Raw genomic sequence first — 15360 nt, 5'->3', positions numbered from 1 at the left:
ACTAAAGCCCCCCCCCCCCCGCGCGCACGTGCCCCCAGAATGTCCCCAGCCATGCCAGTGGAATATTTTGTGCTTTAGGGCCTGGGAGGCATCTGATTGGGTGCCATGGAGCTGGGTGCCCAGGTAAGTTGTCCCTCCTCTGGAGCATTTGCCCCTTGCACTGGTGGAAAGAGTATTCCCACAGGTGCAAGGAGGGACCTGCTCCAGAGAGAGGCTGTTAGTAGCATCTGAAAATCAGCAGTCTGAAGTGGGCCTCCTCACTCTTCCTCATGGCAGGAAAGCCTGTGCTCTGCACAGAGGCCGAAAGGTAGGGGCATTTCCTTTGTTCCCTTCCCTATTATTTCTGTCCCCTAGAGATGACCTTGCCTCTTCTCCCTATACTCAAGGAGCACTTGGGCTGTTTGTTGTTTGTGGTTGGTTTGTTTCCTTGCTGGAGGGATCAGAGCAAGGACGGAGGTAAGGGTGGGGGGTTCTCAGGTTCAACCCCCACATTATATGTCCAAGGCTCTTCCCCCCTTTTGTGTTTTTTTGGTATTTTTTAGTGTGTTTTTTATTTTTGGCCTGCAGTTTTTAGGCTAGCAGCACCAACATTTCAGGGATCTTTTGGGAGACGCTCCTGATGCTACCACTCAAGTTAGGTGAGGCAAACCTTCAGGGGGTCCAAAGTTATGGACTCCCAAAGGGGGTGCCCCATCTCCCATTGTTTCCAATGGGACCTAATAGAAGATGGGGGCTAGACCTTTGAGGGTCCATAACTTTGGACTCCCTGAACCAAACCTCACCAAACCTGGGTGGTATCATCAGGAGAATCTCCTAAAGATATCCTGAAATTTTGGTGCTGCTAGCTTAACAATTGCACCTCTGATAGCAGGCACCCCCCAAATTTCCCCAGATTCCCCTTTTAAATCCACCCACTTCGGCATGGACTTAAAAGGAGAATCTGAGGTCCCCAGTTTAAACATTGAAAGTGATGCTGTTTCAGGGTGAGGGATAATCCACCCCAAAAGCATCACTTTCATTGTTGTTTTAACTGGGGACCCCAGACTCACCCTTTGAGGTGGATTTAAAAGAAGAATCTGGACTCCCTAGTTTAAACACCTTTGAAGGTGATGCTGTTTGGGGGTGGATTCCAGCATCACAGCAGCCGCCCATGGGGGGGAGAGGCTGCAAAGCTCAGATTTTGCACCGGGCACCATTTTCCCTAGCTACGCCTCTGCTGGGGTGTGTGGGAGGGAGGGCAGAAGGGACTGTTGGCTGCCGGCTGGGAGCCCAGCAGGTGGGGGGGGCAGAGGCGGGGGAGTCTGCTTTCCCTGGTCTCGGAGAGTGCTTTTATGAGCACTGAGGCCGGAGGTGGAGCTTGGGAAGGCGGGGCCATGCCCCCAAACCCACCCCATAAAAATCTATACCTACATCACTGGATCAGAGGGCAACTTGACCTAAGGGGCACAAATGTAAATCAACTTACCTTGTGGGGTTCAGCACAGAAAGGTGCGCAGGGAGTGGCCTTTACAATTATGGCCCTTTAAAAATATATGTTCTCCCCCCAACGCTTATTAATTTTTAAAATTTCAGAACATCAAGATGGAGAAAGATCTAATGAACTAAAAAGTCTCTGTGTACACGTGTGTGTGTGTGTGCGTTTGTGTGTGTTTTAATGTGTTGTGTGGTAAAGGTGTCCAAGTAGGACAGGGGAAAGCCAGATTGGAATCCGCTCTGGTGCCACAGAAGAGCCCTCTGGGTGACCTTGGGACAGTGGTCCTCCCTCAGTCTTGACCCTGGCAAGTATTGGGATGGGGGACCTCCACGGAACCCCCGGGGCGCAAACCACGCCCCTGCCGCCTCTCGCCTTGGAAAGGCTTCCCCGGGGCCACCAAGTCGCGGGCTGCGGAGGTTTCTGATCGGACGCCAGCAGAGGGCCCGAGTCCCGGGAGGGAGGACGAACCTGCCGCTGCAGGAGCTGGCGGGGAGCCCCCTCCCCCCCCACGTCTTCGGGCGCCCCCTCCTCCTGGCCCCAGCGGCAGAGAGCGCGGGAAGGGCCAAGGGCTGGCCGGGCGGCGGCGGATCCCCCAAGGGCGGCCGAGCCCCGTTCCCGAAACTGGGGGGTGGGGGGGGGGGTGAGGGGCGCGCCGTCCGGCCTTGGGAAGCCGCCCCGCGCTCGCCTGCCCCGGACTCCCCGCCCCCCTCCCAACCACCATCCCGCCGCGGGAGCCCGGCTAGGGAGGCGCGGCCAGGGAGGCGGGCGGGGGGGGGGGACGCGGGGCGTCGGGGGCGAGCACGGGGAGGAGCCGGCAGCCGGCCGATGCGGCGGGGGCGGCCGATGGGGCTGAAGCACTCGTCCCGCTGCCTGCTGCTCGGGAGGAGGAGGAGGAGGAAGGCGCCCGAGGGCGCGGCCCAGGTCAGTCTGCCGAGCGGAGGCGCGCGCGGGCGGGCGAGCGGGCGAGTGAGCTGTCCAGGGTGCTGCTGCTGCTGCTGCCGCTGCCCCACCTGCCCACGGCGGCTCCCCGGGGAGAGCCAGGAAGCCCCGCCGCAGCGGCGCGGTCGCCTCCACCTCCACCATCCTCCGAAGCCCCGCCAAAGAGGCTCCACAGAGTCACCGCCACCAGCCAGGCAGACGGGGGTGGGGTGGGGGCAGGGTCAGGAGCCTCGGCCTGAGCTGAGGGAGGGGTTTCCCGCTGACCCGTTGGGGAGGGGGCCGAGACCCTGGCAGGCGGGAGGGTTGCTGCCGAGGCTGCTCCCGAGGCTCCCCAGCAGCTGGGCGGGTGGGTGGAGGGCGGCCAGTTGCCCCCAGGCCAGAAGACCCGCCAGGAAACGAGCGGCCCAAGGGGGCATCCCGGCTTGCCATCCTCGAGCAGGGGCTTCAAGCGGCCGCAGTCGACCGTGGAGCCCTGCCTGGACCCCTCCCGATCCCCTCTCCGCCAGGGCTGCCGGCGGAGTGCCTCTCGGACAGCCCAGCCCACCTGCCACTCAAACAAGTGAAACAAGCAAAGAGCTCTGATGTCCTCCAGAGTGAATAAAGGCCCATATTGCCAGCCTCACACAGGTGAATTTCCGTTTAATTAGCAAGAGCGGACTGACCCTGCCCTGCTGAAGGAAAGGCCAGGCCGAGTGTTTGCGCGGGGGGGGGGGGGGGGGCAGCGGCAGCTGTTGCTCACTCGACCCACTAGGGCTGCTTGCCCTTTTGCTCGGCGGTCGGGGAGAGGTGGCTGCCGCTTAAGGCAAAGGGGGACTTCGTGGTCACAGCAGTCAAGCAAGTTCCACCCTCAGCTGGACACTCGTTCATGAGGGCTTCCCTCTCGGAGTCTCCTGGTGCAGAAATGTCATGGCTACGTGTACCACAGCCCCAGTGATGTCAAACGCGCACAGAGAGACAACAGTCAACCATCAAAGCACCCTAGTCTTTACTCACTGGCATCAAAATCAAGTGGGGGGTAACACAACCGACACACATTCAGGAGTTCAAGCCCAGGCCAGTACCCAGCAATAAGCACCTTTGTCCTCATTTGCAGTCGCCTCCGTTGCATTTTGCCTCTACAAGTGGTATTTTCATGTCAGTAGTTAAGTAGCTTCATGTCTGTTAATGAACTGATGCTTTTCTTGATTAATCCAGCATTTAATTAAGTAAACCTGTAGTTGGCTAATCTGTAGCAGGTGCCTGACATTCCCTTAAAAGACGGCTGGGCTCTTCCCTAGTTTTGAGTCAAGGAACTGGTGATGAGTTTTGATTCTTTTGCTGGGGAAAGTCTCTCAGATGTGTTCTACTGGGGATGGCTGCTGGCTGGCACATAACTGAAATATCCAAAATCCCAGTACATTCGTCTGGCCCACGAATGGAACACTTTGATGGAGGCCAGCAGGCTCCTGAGACCTGTAAAGACTCCCATTTGTAGTCTGGCTCCTTGCCAGTCCTGCTTACTTGAATGCATATGAGGATCATCACATTAATGAGTTCCTAATGTCTATTATAAATCCATCACAGACTCAGGGCGCCCTCCCCTGGACTCTGGAACAGGTAACCATCTGTCTGTTACTTTAAAAATGTTCACTGGAGAAGAAAGATGTATTATTATTATTATTATTATTATTATTACTACTACTACTACTACTACTACTACTGCTACTGCTACTACTACTGCTACTACGTTTATATACCGCCCTCCCCCGAAGGGCTCAGGGCGGTGAACATAGAATATACAAGCAGAGTACAAATAAAATCAAACCACCCACCAGAAATAATTAAACTATGACTCTGCACATTTTAAAACTAAGCCCCTTAAAATGCAGTGTGCTAATTATACAACACAGTGACACAACAACACAACAGATGGCATCTCATGACTAAACCCCCTAAGAGGGGGGGACGGCAGGGTCCACTGATGGGATGTGGGGGGCAATCAGTGGCCAGCCTCCCCAAAAGCCCGGTGGAACAACTCGGTCTTACAGGCCCTGCAGAACTCAACAAGGTCCCGCAGGGCCTGGACAACTGGAGGGAGAGCGTTCTGCCAGGCAGGGGCCATGGCTGGTAGTGCTGCCCTGGCCCGAAAGTGGAGGGCAGCCAAGCGATCATTGCTGAGGGGCCGGAACCATCAGGTAAATTGGGCCTCTGCCTAATGCAGAGGCCTACCAGGACATGATGGCAGGCAAGACGGTCCCAAGCAGGTAATGGAAAGAGGAGTCCTAAGCTGCATAAGGCCTTAAAGGTTAGCTCCAACACCTTGAAAATGTTTCAGAACTCGACCAGTAGCCAATGCAGACGGCGCAACGCAGGTAAAATGTAGCCAGTTAGTTCCTAGTCTCTGTTTTGCCTTTTGCAAGGAAGGGGGGAAAAAGACAGCGAGAGCAGGAGAACAGCTTTCTGGACCACTCACCTGCCCTGCACACCTTTCCAGCTAGTTTCAGCTCAGTCATGATCTACCACCTGAATGTAGACAAGGGCTCAGCCTCATTGTGGCTTTTGCGGGATCTATCAGCAGCCTTTGACACTGTGAACCATGTGACCTTGTTGAGACCTTTGGAGGTAGTTTAAAATCATTCCATCCTGGGAGTGTTGGCTGAGAGCCCTGCTGCCCGACAGAATGTTCTTTCCCCACAGAAAAGCGAGTGTGAGGAACCGGTTGGTGCCTGCCTGGGATTGGGGTGGCCTTCTGCATGTTCTCCATTGACTGGCTCAAGGTCCCATGCAAATGACAGAAAATACGCAGCCTGCTACAGAAGTCTCCAGGCGTGGAGGTCTGGAGCCTTTCAGTGTCCATTTGCTGGAATCCAGGGACATAGGTATAGATTTTTTTATGGGGTGGGTTCAGGGGGGTTGGGCCCACGCCTCCCCAAGCCCCACCCCTGGCCTCAGTGCTTATGAAAGCACCTTGTCAGGATGCCTAGTGGGTGCTGGGGCTGCTTGACACTTTGGGCTTTTGGGGGATGGGAATTATGCTCTGTCACAAGCTGGTTTTTCCACCAGGGACTGGCCAAGGTCAGCTCCAACGGACTCTTTGCTCTTCTCAAACTGCCTACATATTCCGTTGTCTGTTCTCATGGGGGGGGGGGGTGTTCCTCTCATGCTATTACTGCTGTGTGCGCACAGAAAAGTCAATTCTGGCTTTTCTAAGCTGTCCTCTGGATGAATACACCTCTGTTCTCTACAAGGTGTTGTTTCAATCATTGAGGATCTGACATTAAGCCAGAATTCTCATCGTGTCGAACTTCATGCTCAAATCTGGCGCTGAAATTTCACATGTTAAATATTTAGTTGCTTTTCTTCAAGGACTGTCTAGGCTCTCTTTTGATCCTCATGCTATGGAGGCTGCGGCTGGCCTTCATGAGGAGGGGGAGTCCGGGACGACTTTGGATTCTACCAAGGCTGCTTCTGCAGGGTCAACTACCCTTCGGCTGGATAAGTCGGGACTCGCCGCCTGCGACCCCTACCTAGGGCCGGTCGGGAGTGGATGAGCCACTGCCTCCCCTTTGCAGCATGCTGAAGGCCCTTCTGCAGGAGCTACTCACTTCCTATCTGCTCCACTTGACACAGGAGTCACAGATTGTCGGAAAGAAACGTCTATAGTGCCAACTGATTCTTTGCTGGATTTGGACGAGGCCCGAGGGTGGGTTACAGCTCCCCTTACAAGGGGGTCTGTGGTACCCAATAAGCTGGTGGATCCTGCTAACAAAGCCACTTGGGAAGAAGAGCAGATGGAGCCCCAACGTGCTTTGCACCAGATGCATTGAGACATGGAGGCGATGTGTATGACTGTTGGTCAGACCCGCACTGAACTACTGAGAGTTGAGGACGAGGCCCAGTTGGCTCAGATGCAACAGGTTCCACCTGGGCAGCCCCTGATCCCGGCCGATGGGGTGCCAGGTGGGGGTGGAGTGCCAGTGGGGGTGCCAGGACAAGCAGCGGATGGACAGCAAGGGGCTGGAGCCGGTCAACTGGCTCTTCCTGTAATTCCTGCTCCACCTGTGCAGCCGGTGCCAGCACCACCTCTGATTCCTCCACCTCTGCCACTCCTGTACCCGCTTCGGATACCCGATGGTGCCTCCGTTTGGATACCCGCATCCTATAGCCCCCTGTGCAAGATTGAATGTGCGCTACAATGGCTCCCAAAAACAGCTCCCGGCTTTTTTGGTGCGAGTCAGTTCTCACATGCAGCAATACGACTGGCAGTACCAGCATGATACTGAGCAGGTTATGAAGTGGGATCCGCATTGGATGAGGCTGCGGCGAAATGGTATGTGAGTCTGTTCCAGCGAGGGGCTGGTGAATTACGGGACTTTCAAGAATTCGTGATGGCTCTCCACCAGCGCTTTGAAAACCCCTTTGTGGGGGAGGAGGCGAAGAAGGAACTTATGATGATGCGTCAGGGGAATACGCCTTTCATTGAGTTTGTGGAAAACTTCTGCACAGTGGCCAGCAAAATCTCTGATTGGGATGAGCCTGTCAAGATTTATGCCTTCAAACAGGCTCTGCACCCTGAATTATTGAAATGGGCTTTGCAACAAAGAGTCACTTTAATGGAGTGGCATGTCAAATGCATATATGCATGAAGCCAAAGCCCATGCTGGTAAACCACTGCAGCCTCCCAGGGTTGAGTAGTATAGGTGCTTCAAACGAACAACTAAGGGGAGAAGGAAGGCGAAAAAGAGACAATGGAACAAGGCATGGGGCAGGAAGCTGCGCTCAACCAGCTCTGTCTTACAGGCCCTGCAGAATTGGGATAAGTCCCACAGAGTCCTGGTCTTATTTGACAGAGAATTCCACCAGCACCTTAAAGAGTGCCAAAATTTATTTCAATATGAGCTTTGGTGAGTCACAGCTCACTTTCCCAGAGGTGTGGTTTTTGAAGGAAAACCAGTTGCAGAACTAGGTAGCAATAATTCAATATTGCAATATTGTTTTTAAAAATGTTGTTTGAGGGTTGTGCCTCAAACAACATCTATTTATACATCTGTTTGTGTATGTGCAACATCCATTCCAATGATTTGCAAATAAGAGCCAAGGTGTTTTTTTAATTGACCATCGTGCTTTCAGGACCTTACAAGGAACACTGACTGCTGCGTTGCCTCCAAAGGGGCTTCAAGCAGCACAAGAAGGCCAGAAGAACAGCAGCTACCAACAACCGTGGTCACCTGAAAGAATCCCATTGCTCAAAATGCTCATGTGTCCTGAACCAACTGGTTCCATTCAGCTACTAATCACCTAATCCCACTTGCAGCTTCTTGCTGCTTCTTAACTGTCCTCCTGTCGGGAGCTTGGGTCTCAAGGGCATGGGCACGTCATGTTTACCTCACAGTTTCTCGGGCACTTGGCTACTATTTGTACTCAGTCTCTGTTCTCACTCTTCCTGCCCCACATTCCAAGACTAGTAGTGCCTGGCCATCAGTGAAACTCTCCTAGCTAACATGAACATCTGAACGTTTCTTGTCTTTTCCAGCGGCAAGGAGGGAAAGGTGGGGGCTGTATGGGCAATATCTCATCCCGATTTTCCCATGTTTCTCAGATCTGGCTATAAAGCAGTATGGTTAATTGCCTTGCATAGAACTTCAGTAAAGACTACCATTATCAATATTGGAGTCTGGTTAATGTCTATTGACAGGTAACCTTACAGTATGCCACAATTTCTGGTGGGGTAAGTTCAGATTTCAGAGACCTTTAATAGGCATTAGAAAAAAGCCAAAACAGTTAAAACTAAATGAAGTTACAGTTAGAAGAGTGTTATTACAAGGCATGCAAAACACGTATTAAGAATGTGGCTACAGCTTTGGATATTTCTACCTGGTGGGGTAAGTCTGTAGCTGGGGGGAGGGGGGTATTCCCAGGCTAAAAGTAGAAGCCAACAAAAGTCGGCTCCACTCCTGGGAACACCCCCAGCCTGACTCACAGTGTGCTCGTGTGGCCACAACGTTGCCGAAGCTGTGGGACAGAAGGCTGCTCTGTGTTTGGATGTCAAATACAAATACAAATACAAAACCTTTAATGGCATATAAAGAGTGGTAAAATACAGATTATGTTAAAACCAATTGACTAAAATTTACACAAAGGTTTCACTCTTGATCCAAGTGCCTTTGTTAAAAACCTGGCAACTGATTCAGTAGTGTGGGGATGATGGTCACTAAGCAGGTGTGAAACTATTTCCTTGTCTGATCTCACTGAAAATTTCTTCAAGATGGCCTCGAGAAAAAGCAACCGATAGACTGCCAAATCTTTACAATGAAGGAGCACGTGTTCAGCTAATTTCGGGTAGGCTCCGCTGCATTGGTGAACAAGTCCTGTTCTCCTGTGGGCTGCCATGATATTCGCCTCCTTGTTTGGGCAGTCGGTAAATACATTTGAATGGAAGCAAGCATAAAAAATATCTGGCGAGATGTGGATCGGTTAAATTACCTACATATTTAGCCATAAAACCCGGCAATGGTGGTGAAATGTTAAAATGTGGGAGAACAAGTTCTTGCAGGCTCCAGCTGTGAGAGAAGCTGCCCTTCAATGTCAAGAGTACGCTTGTTTCAAAACTCTCGAAAGCTCGTCTTCTTCGGCCCATCAGTAGGAGTTGGTCAAAAGATACACCTATGTTGTTTATTTGCTTGATAATTTTGGTGCGCCAGGTGGAGTCGAACTGGTCGCTCCACAGAAAATATGTGCGACTGCCCGCAAGGGCTCTATAATGAAGGGCGAAGCTTTATTTAAACAAAGAGAGCCAAACCCGGGAAAAAATTGTCTTGCCTCGGGTTTCTAAACAAAGAACTTGATACGCACTGAGTTTGGAAGACCCACTGAACTTACTCTAAGAAACAAAGATTGAACACCCTCTAATTTCTCAGCGGTTTTTGCTCCCCAGATTGGAGCTCTGTAAAGTAATTCGTGGCAGTAGTTTTAACTGAAAACCTACCATTGCGTATAAAAAACTGACCGCTTCTGGTGTGAAAAAAATCCGGATATTGCCGCCACTTTGGATTTTACTTGTATTGAGAGAGTCTGGGTGGATAAGTGAGAGGTCCAGGTTAAGGAATGAAGGAAGGTGATTCCTAAATATCTGCATGAATGGACCTGTTCAAATCAATGTACCGCCTATTTTCCACGCGCTGAGTTTCTTTTGAATTCAAAAAGACTGAAGCACTTCGGATTTGTTATAATTAATCTACAGGGCACTGTTTGTGCAGTACGCCGCAAAGGCTTGAAGTAGTGTCTTTGCAGGCCCACCTTGGACCGAGACAGTAACACAGTGTCGCCTGCATAGAGAAGCGCACATGTGGGTCTCTTTGTCCCAAAATGGGTGCATGACTTTCAGTATTCGAGATAAAATGAGGAGCAAGGTCGTCATTAAATAAAGATTGAACAGGATGAGGAGCAAGAATACAACCCTGCTTGACTCCCTTTGTTAGAAACTATAGGCGAAGCTAGCTGCCCGCGCGACGCATCCGCCAACGAACTTGACAGGTAGAAGTTGAGGAATACAACTGGCTAATCAAGAAACAGAAAGTAATCTCTGGCCTTATTCCCAACACAGTCAATTTTTCCCACAGCTGATCTCCTGGGGATAGAGCTCTAATGCGCATTTCAAATCTAGGAAAAGCCAAGCGAAGGAGTTTCCCACCCTTTGGGGTGGCAATATTTCTCCGCCTAAATGGTTTCAAAACCCAGACAATGGTCTAAGGGTGGATTTACCTGTGGCATATCCTATCTGTTCCGGGCCTAGCACCAGGAAGAGGAATTCCAGGCAGTGAGACGATCATAAGGCAATCTTCCCGAAGCGTAAAGCTTACTTAGCCACTTGAAAGCAAGCTTTATGGGGCGATAGTTAGATGGATTTGATGTAATCGCCTTTTATGTAGAGAGGTACAATGATAGCTTCAGTCCAATGCTTAGGATACAGCCACTGGGGTTGTTAATTTTGGTAAACAGGGTAGCCAAAAATAGGGGCCCAGAACTCCGGGAAATTCTTCTTTAAAGAGTTCAGGTGGCAGGCCATCAGGGCCTCATGCCTTTCCCTTGTTTTAGGTCAGATATATAAGTGATCACCCTGTCGCAGCTGACAGGGAGGCCATTCAGGTAAATGCTTTGCTTGCTCCAGTTGCACATGGAGTATCCAAAAGTTCTTGGATTGCAGAAAATGGCTGTAAAATGTGTCCTCCCATGCTTCCCACTGAAATCTGAGAAACTGGATGGGCCTGTATATAGGGCTCGCCTGCACTTGAATTAATTCATGCGCCAAAAAAGCTTTTGCTGTCTCTGGAGCAAAGCGCTTGATGGAGATGGTTCCAAATCTTTGTAAGATGTGTAATTTCTTTTTGGTCTTTAAAAGATCGAAGTGATAGGACTTTCTAGCCACAGCGAGGTACTCTCTTTGATAGCTTATTACACTTTTCCTCTAAGTTCACAATAATGATGAAATAACTCCCGGAGTTGGGACTCTGCTGCTCATACATTCTCCGCTTCAAACCAGGTGGAGGGATTCACTGAATGTGAAAATTTATGATGTGATTGATTACTTCGGAACCCTGAATGGTTAGATAGTGAAACCATAGTTCATTACAGATTTGACAAACCTCCTCTGCTGTCCTTTGCAGCAGTTTAACTGTTGAAGAAAGTTAGCCATCCGATCATCAGAAATAGAATGAGCTGACGCTTTAGTTCAGTTTCTTGCGTCCAGCGAAGCCGACATTTTACATTGCGGGAAGACCCCTTCTTCCTGAGCTGATTTGCTTTGAAGGGATTTGTTTTATTAGTCTAAGAAGAAGGGGAGAGTGCTCACTTTCCGTTCGAGCCATACATTGCAAAGTGATCAATGTGGTTTGTTAGTTCAGGCGATATTATTACATTAATCAATCACACTCTCACCCCACGTGCAGATCTAAACGTGAACTCTTCCAGGGTAATCAAAGGAGGAAGACCATTTAAAATTACTCCTCATTTGCTGATAGGCAAAAGGTCTATCAAATGGGGAGCTGCTTGATTTATGGTGTGGATCGCTGGACAACCTGCATTGAGATATGGTGTCAGATTGAATTTCATCCAAATTTAAGCCACATCTTTGACTTAGGGCTGAATCATTTTCTCCGATCCTGGTGTTTAGATCACCAGCAATGACGACGGGTGTCAGAGGGTGTTCTTGCTGTGGAGAAAGTATGTATTGATGGAATCGTGACCAGTTCTCTACAAGAATGCTTGCCTCTTCTGCGGGTGGCAAATAAACATTTACTAGTAAAAATTTCAGATTGAGCTGCGAAATCAATAGGGCTTGGGCCAAAGGCGGGCACGAGTTTAGTGCTACTGCATTGATTTCTGCGTTGAGGTGTTTGGATGTCATGGAGCTGTACAGCACCTACCTGCTTGCATATTTGATTTTCTGCTAACATGTTTGCTCCTCATGCTAGTGAAGTTGGAACCCACATTGCCTCAAGCTTGTGCCACTTCATAACTTGATTCCCCGCCCCCACCCACACCCCCAGACTCTTCTGTTAGTTGTACTGAATCCCGTGGACAAAAGTACTTCTGGTAAGGGAAGTTCAAGAGGGTTCAAGCCAATGCAATTCAAGAGTTCAAGTCAATGCAATTCTGGGCTATATCAACAGGAGTATACTGTCTAGATCAGGGGTAGGGAACCTGCGGCTCTCCAGATGTTCAGGAACTACAATTCCCATCAGCCCCAATTGGCCATGCTGACAGAGGCTGATGGGAATTGTAGTTCCTGAACATCTGGAGAGCCGCAGGTTCCCTACCCCTGGTCTAGATCGAGGGATGTAGTAGTACCTCTCTATTCTGCATTGGTCAGACCTCACCTGAAGAAGAAGAGAAGAAGAGCTTGGAGACTCAAAAGGGCTTACAATCTCCTTGCCCTTCCCCCCTCACAACAAACACCCTGTGAGGTAGGTGGGGCTGAGAGAACTCCGAAAAGCTGTGACTAGCCCAAGGTCACCCAGCTGGCATGTGTGGGAGTGCACAGGCTAATCTGAATTCCCCAGATAAGCCTCCACAGCTCAGGCGGCACAGCGGGGGATCAAACTTGGTTCCTCCAGATTAGAATGCACCTGCTCTTAACCACTACGCCATTGCTGCTCCTGGAATACTGTGTCCAGTTCTGTGCACCACAATTCAAAGATATTCACAAGCTGGAATGGATCCAGAAGAGGGCGACCAAAATAGTTAAAGGTCTGGAATCTATGTCTTATGAGGAAAGACTTAGAAAACTGAGTATGCTTAGTTTGGAGAAGAGAAGGTTAAGGGGTGACATGATTGCCATGTTTAAATATTTGAAGGGATGTCATGTAGAAGAGGTAGCAAGCTGCTCCTGAGACTAGGACAAGGAGTGATTGATTCAAGGTACAGGAAAGAGATTCCACAAACATCAAAAAGAACTGTCTGACTGGCAGGGCTCTTCGACAGTGGAATATGCTGCCTTGGAGGGTGATGGAGTCTCTTTCTTTGGTTTTTAAACAGAGGCTGGATGGCCATCTGTCAGGAATGTTTTGACTGTGTATTCCTGCATGCCAGGGGATTAGACTAGATGGCCATTGTGATCTCTTCCAACTCTATGATTTAAAAAGAGGGTGGGAGTTTCATAAAAGTGAGATGTTGAAGGATATATCTGGCTGAGTTAGAGACTTCTGTATTTGTCTACAGAATACCATCATCTGACCCCACTGAAAACAGGAACTCCTAATATAGGATCACAGAGATATCACCAGGGTTACTTTGTGAAGATCAAGCCCTCATCTTCGTCTGAGTGCTATTTAACCTACTAATTGGATACTTTTAAGGTTATGCCTCGACCTGCACCAAAAAATATGGGAGGGTGTCAGTCTTGCCATCAGAATGGGCTTTCAGTTCCCAGCACCATAGTGGCTTGCCTGGCAGCAGCGCAAGAGGCAATGGAGGTCCAGGGGGCAGCAGCGGCAGTGGCTTAGGCTGGGGGTCTGCCGGCTACCCCTGGTTAGTTGTGTCTCCCCCTGGTGGGTCCACTGGTGCTGGCTAGTCCCGCTGCCGCGCCCGCAGTTGCTCTACCTCCTGTTGCAGTTCCAGCTCATTTGCCGACCTCTCCCTCTCCCTTGCATGCAACAAGTCCATATCCCGGGAGAGTAGGTTGACCTTCAGGAGCAGCTCTTCGCATCCTCCCTCCAAGCCTCTGTTGCTCACCACGGGGCTCGCCCTTACGCGTCCCAGTCCACGTCCTCCTCCTCCTCGATGGGATCTCGCACAAACCAGGCTGACTCTTGTCACCCCGACTGATGATGCCAAACTCAGCCCAGCTCGTGGGTTGGCACCGCCAGTTGGAAGGGCAAGCCATACGGGTTGCTGAACCAAGAGGGGTGACCTGAGTAATGCTGGCTCAGTTGAATCTCTGGCCCACCAAGTATTACACTGTTTCAGATTTAAGGAAATCAAATCCAAGTGTGTGAATCTTACTCATTTACACTTACCCGATCACCCCGATTTATTTAGGTTATGTTACCCACTGCCGAAGTAACAATTAATGCTGCTGAACTGAAACAGGATCGACCGGGCGGCAGCGAAACCCGGCCTGGCAAGAAGAGAGGGTCTCCCAATGGAAGTTCTGAGGATGACATGCCAGAATCCTGAAACGGTGGAGCATTCTGATTGAAACTAACGCATCTAACAAGGTATGTGCTCACAATTTATAGGGGGGAAATGTAAACACAAAGGAAAAGGGTAAATAATGAAAAGTCCCTTTTTCTCATTGGTGGAAGGCAAGTCCAGGGGTGGAGCCCCTGGCTCATCAGCTGTGGGTGATCTCATAGGTGGCCCAAGCGGGAGCCCTGGACCTTATCGGTTTGATCCCATCAGGAAGCAAAAGGTGGCAGCCACTGTGTTCTTCCTGGGTGTGGTTGGTAAAAGCACTCACAAGTCCTGCACCCTTTTGTGATGTTTCATGAGTCTTTAAAGGGAGCTCCATGAGCCAAGCCTGGATGCCTCCATAGTCGCATACACGATGGGGACCTTAAGGAATAAAAAACCTAACTAAACTACCAAGCAAATATGGCTAAATAAACATAAGATAATAAAAGAAATAAGATTAATAAAATAAAACTGAGCTTCTTTCATTTTATTGCAGGTATCATTTACACAACTTGCTGGACAATCCTGATCCTTCTCTCTGTATGATAGCGGCAGACTCTCTCCTGGAAATCACTAAATGCCAGTAGATTTCCTTTCACTTAACATTTATTTCCTGTATTGTATATTTATGTTTTTTAAATCAGTTTTTTACTGCTGTTGTATTGTTGTCTATGCCAATAAAGGCTTGAATAATTACTTTTCATTAGCTGCATGAAGTAGGAGTGTTAGTTTAGCAATGGTTTTCAAACTGGAAAAGTTACACATGCTATGAAAAACAGCATTCACAGGAGAAACATACATAACTGGAAAGCTGGACATTGAACAAGAATAACCAGTTCTTTGACTCTGCTTTACTAATACGGACTAATGCCTTTCTAGGTTTGCAGTGATCCTTCCCGGTTTCCTCAGCCTATTGCAACTTTAAGATCTGTTCAGTCTGTGATTCATGCTCCTGTCCAACCAGGCCAGGGAAAGATGGCAAAACTCCTGAGTCCGGAAGAGATGACATCAAGAGATTATTATTTTGATTCATATGCCCACTTTGGGATTCATGAGGTAATTACACTTCTCTCTCTCTCTCTCTCTCTCTCTCTCTCTCTCTCTCTCTCTCTCCCCCCCCCCCTCCTAACCCACCTTTGTCTCATGTTCTGAAATTATAATTCTTTTGGCAACATATAACAATTTCAAATTATATGTTCAATAGTTCTCCACTCTTTAAACTCTATGATTTCTTATTACCCAGTAGGTAACTGGATGCGATGAATGAAAACAGATTCACCTACCGGCTTCCCCAGATG

General features: G+C 49.7%; 1 protein-coding gene across 1 annotated transcript in view; it reads left to right on the top strand.

The window, feature by feature from the left end:
• Positions 1 to 2280: 2280 nt before the first annotated feature.
• PRMT8 (protein arginine methyltransferase 8) overlaps positions 2281 to 15360 on the top strand; it is a 94264-nt gene continuing 81184 nt past the window's right edge. The window contains exons 1-2 of the mRNA XM_048509900.1: positions 2281 to 2395; positions 14942 to 15118. Of these exons, the coding sequence (XP_048365857.1) occupies positions 2300 to 2395; positions 14942 to 15118 (273 nt within the window). The 5' untranslated portion in view covers positions 2281 to 2299. The remainder of the gene's footprint in view (positions 2396 to 14941; positions 15119 to 15360) is intronic.

The sequence above is a fragment of the Sphaerodactylus townsendi genome, linkage group LG10, assembly GCF_021028975.2.
Source record: "Sphaerodactylus townsendi isolate TG3544 linkage group LG10, MPM_Stown_v2.3, whole genome shotgun sequence".
Lineage (NCBI taxonomy): Eukaryota > Metazoa > Chordata > Lepidosauria > Squamata > Sphaerodactylidae > Sphaerodactylus > Sphaerodactylus townsendi.
The sequence above is the reverse complement of the archived record's forward strand: the minus strand, read 5'-3'. Positions and strand labels throughout refer to the sequence as shown.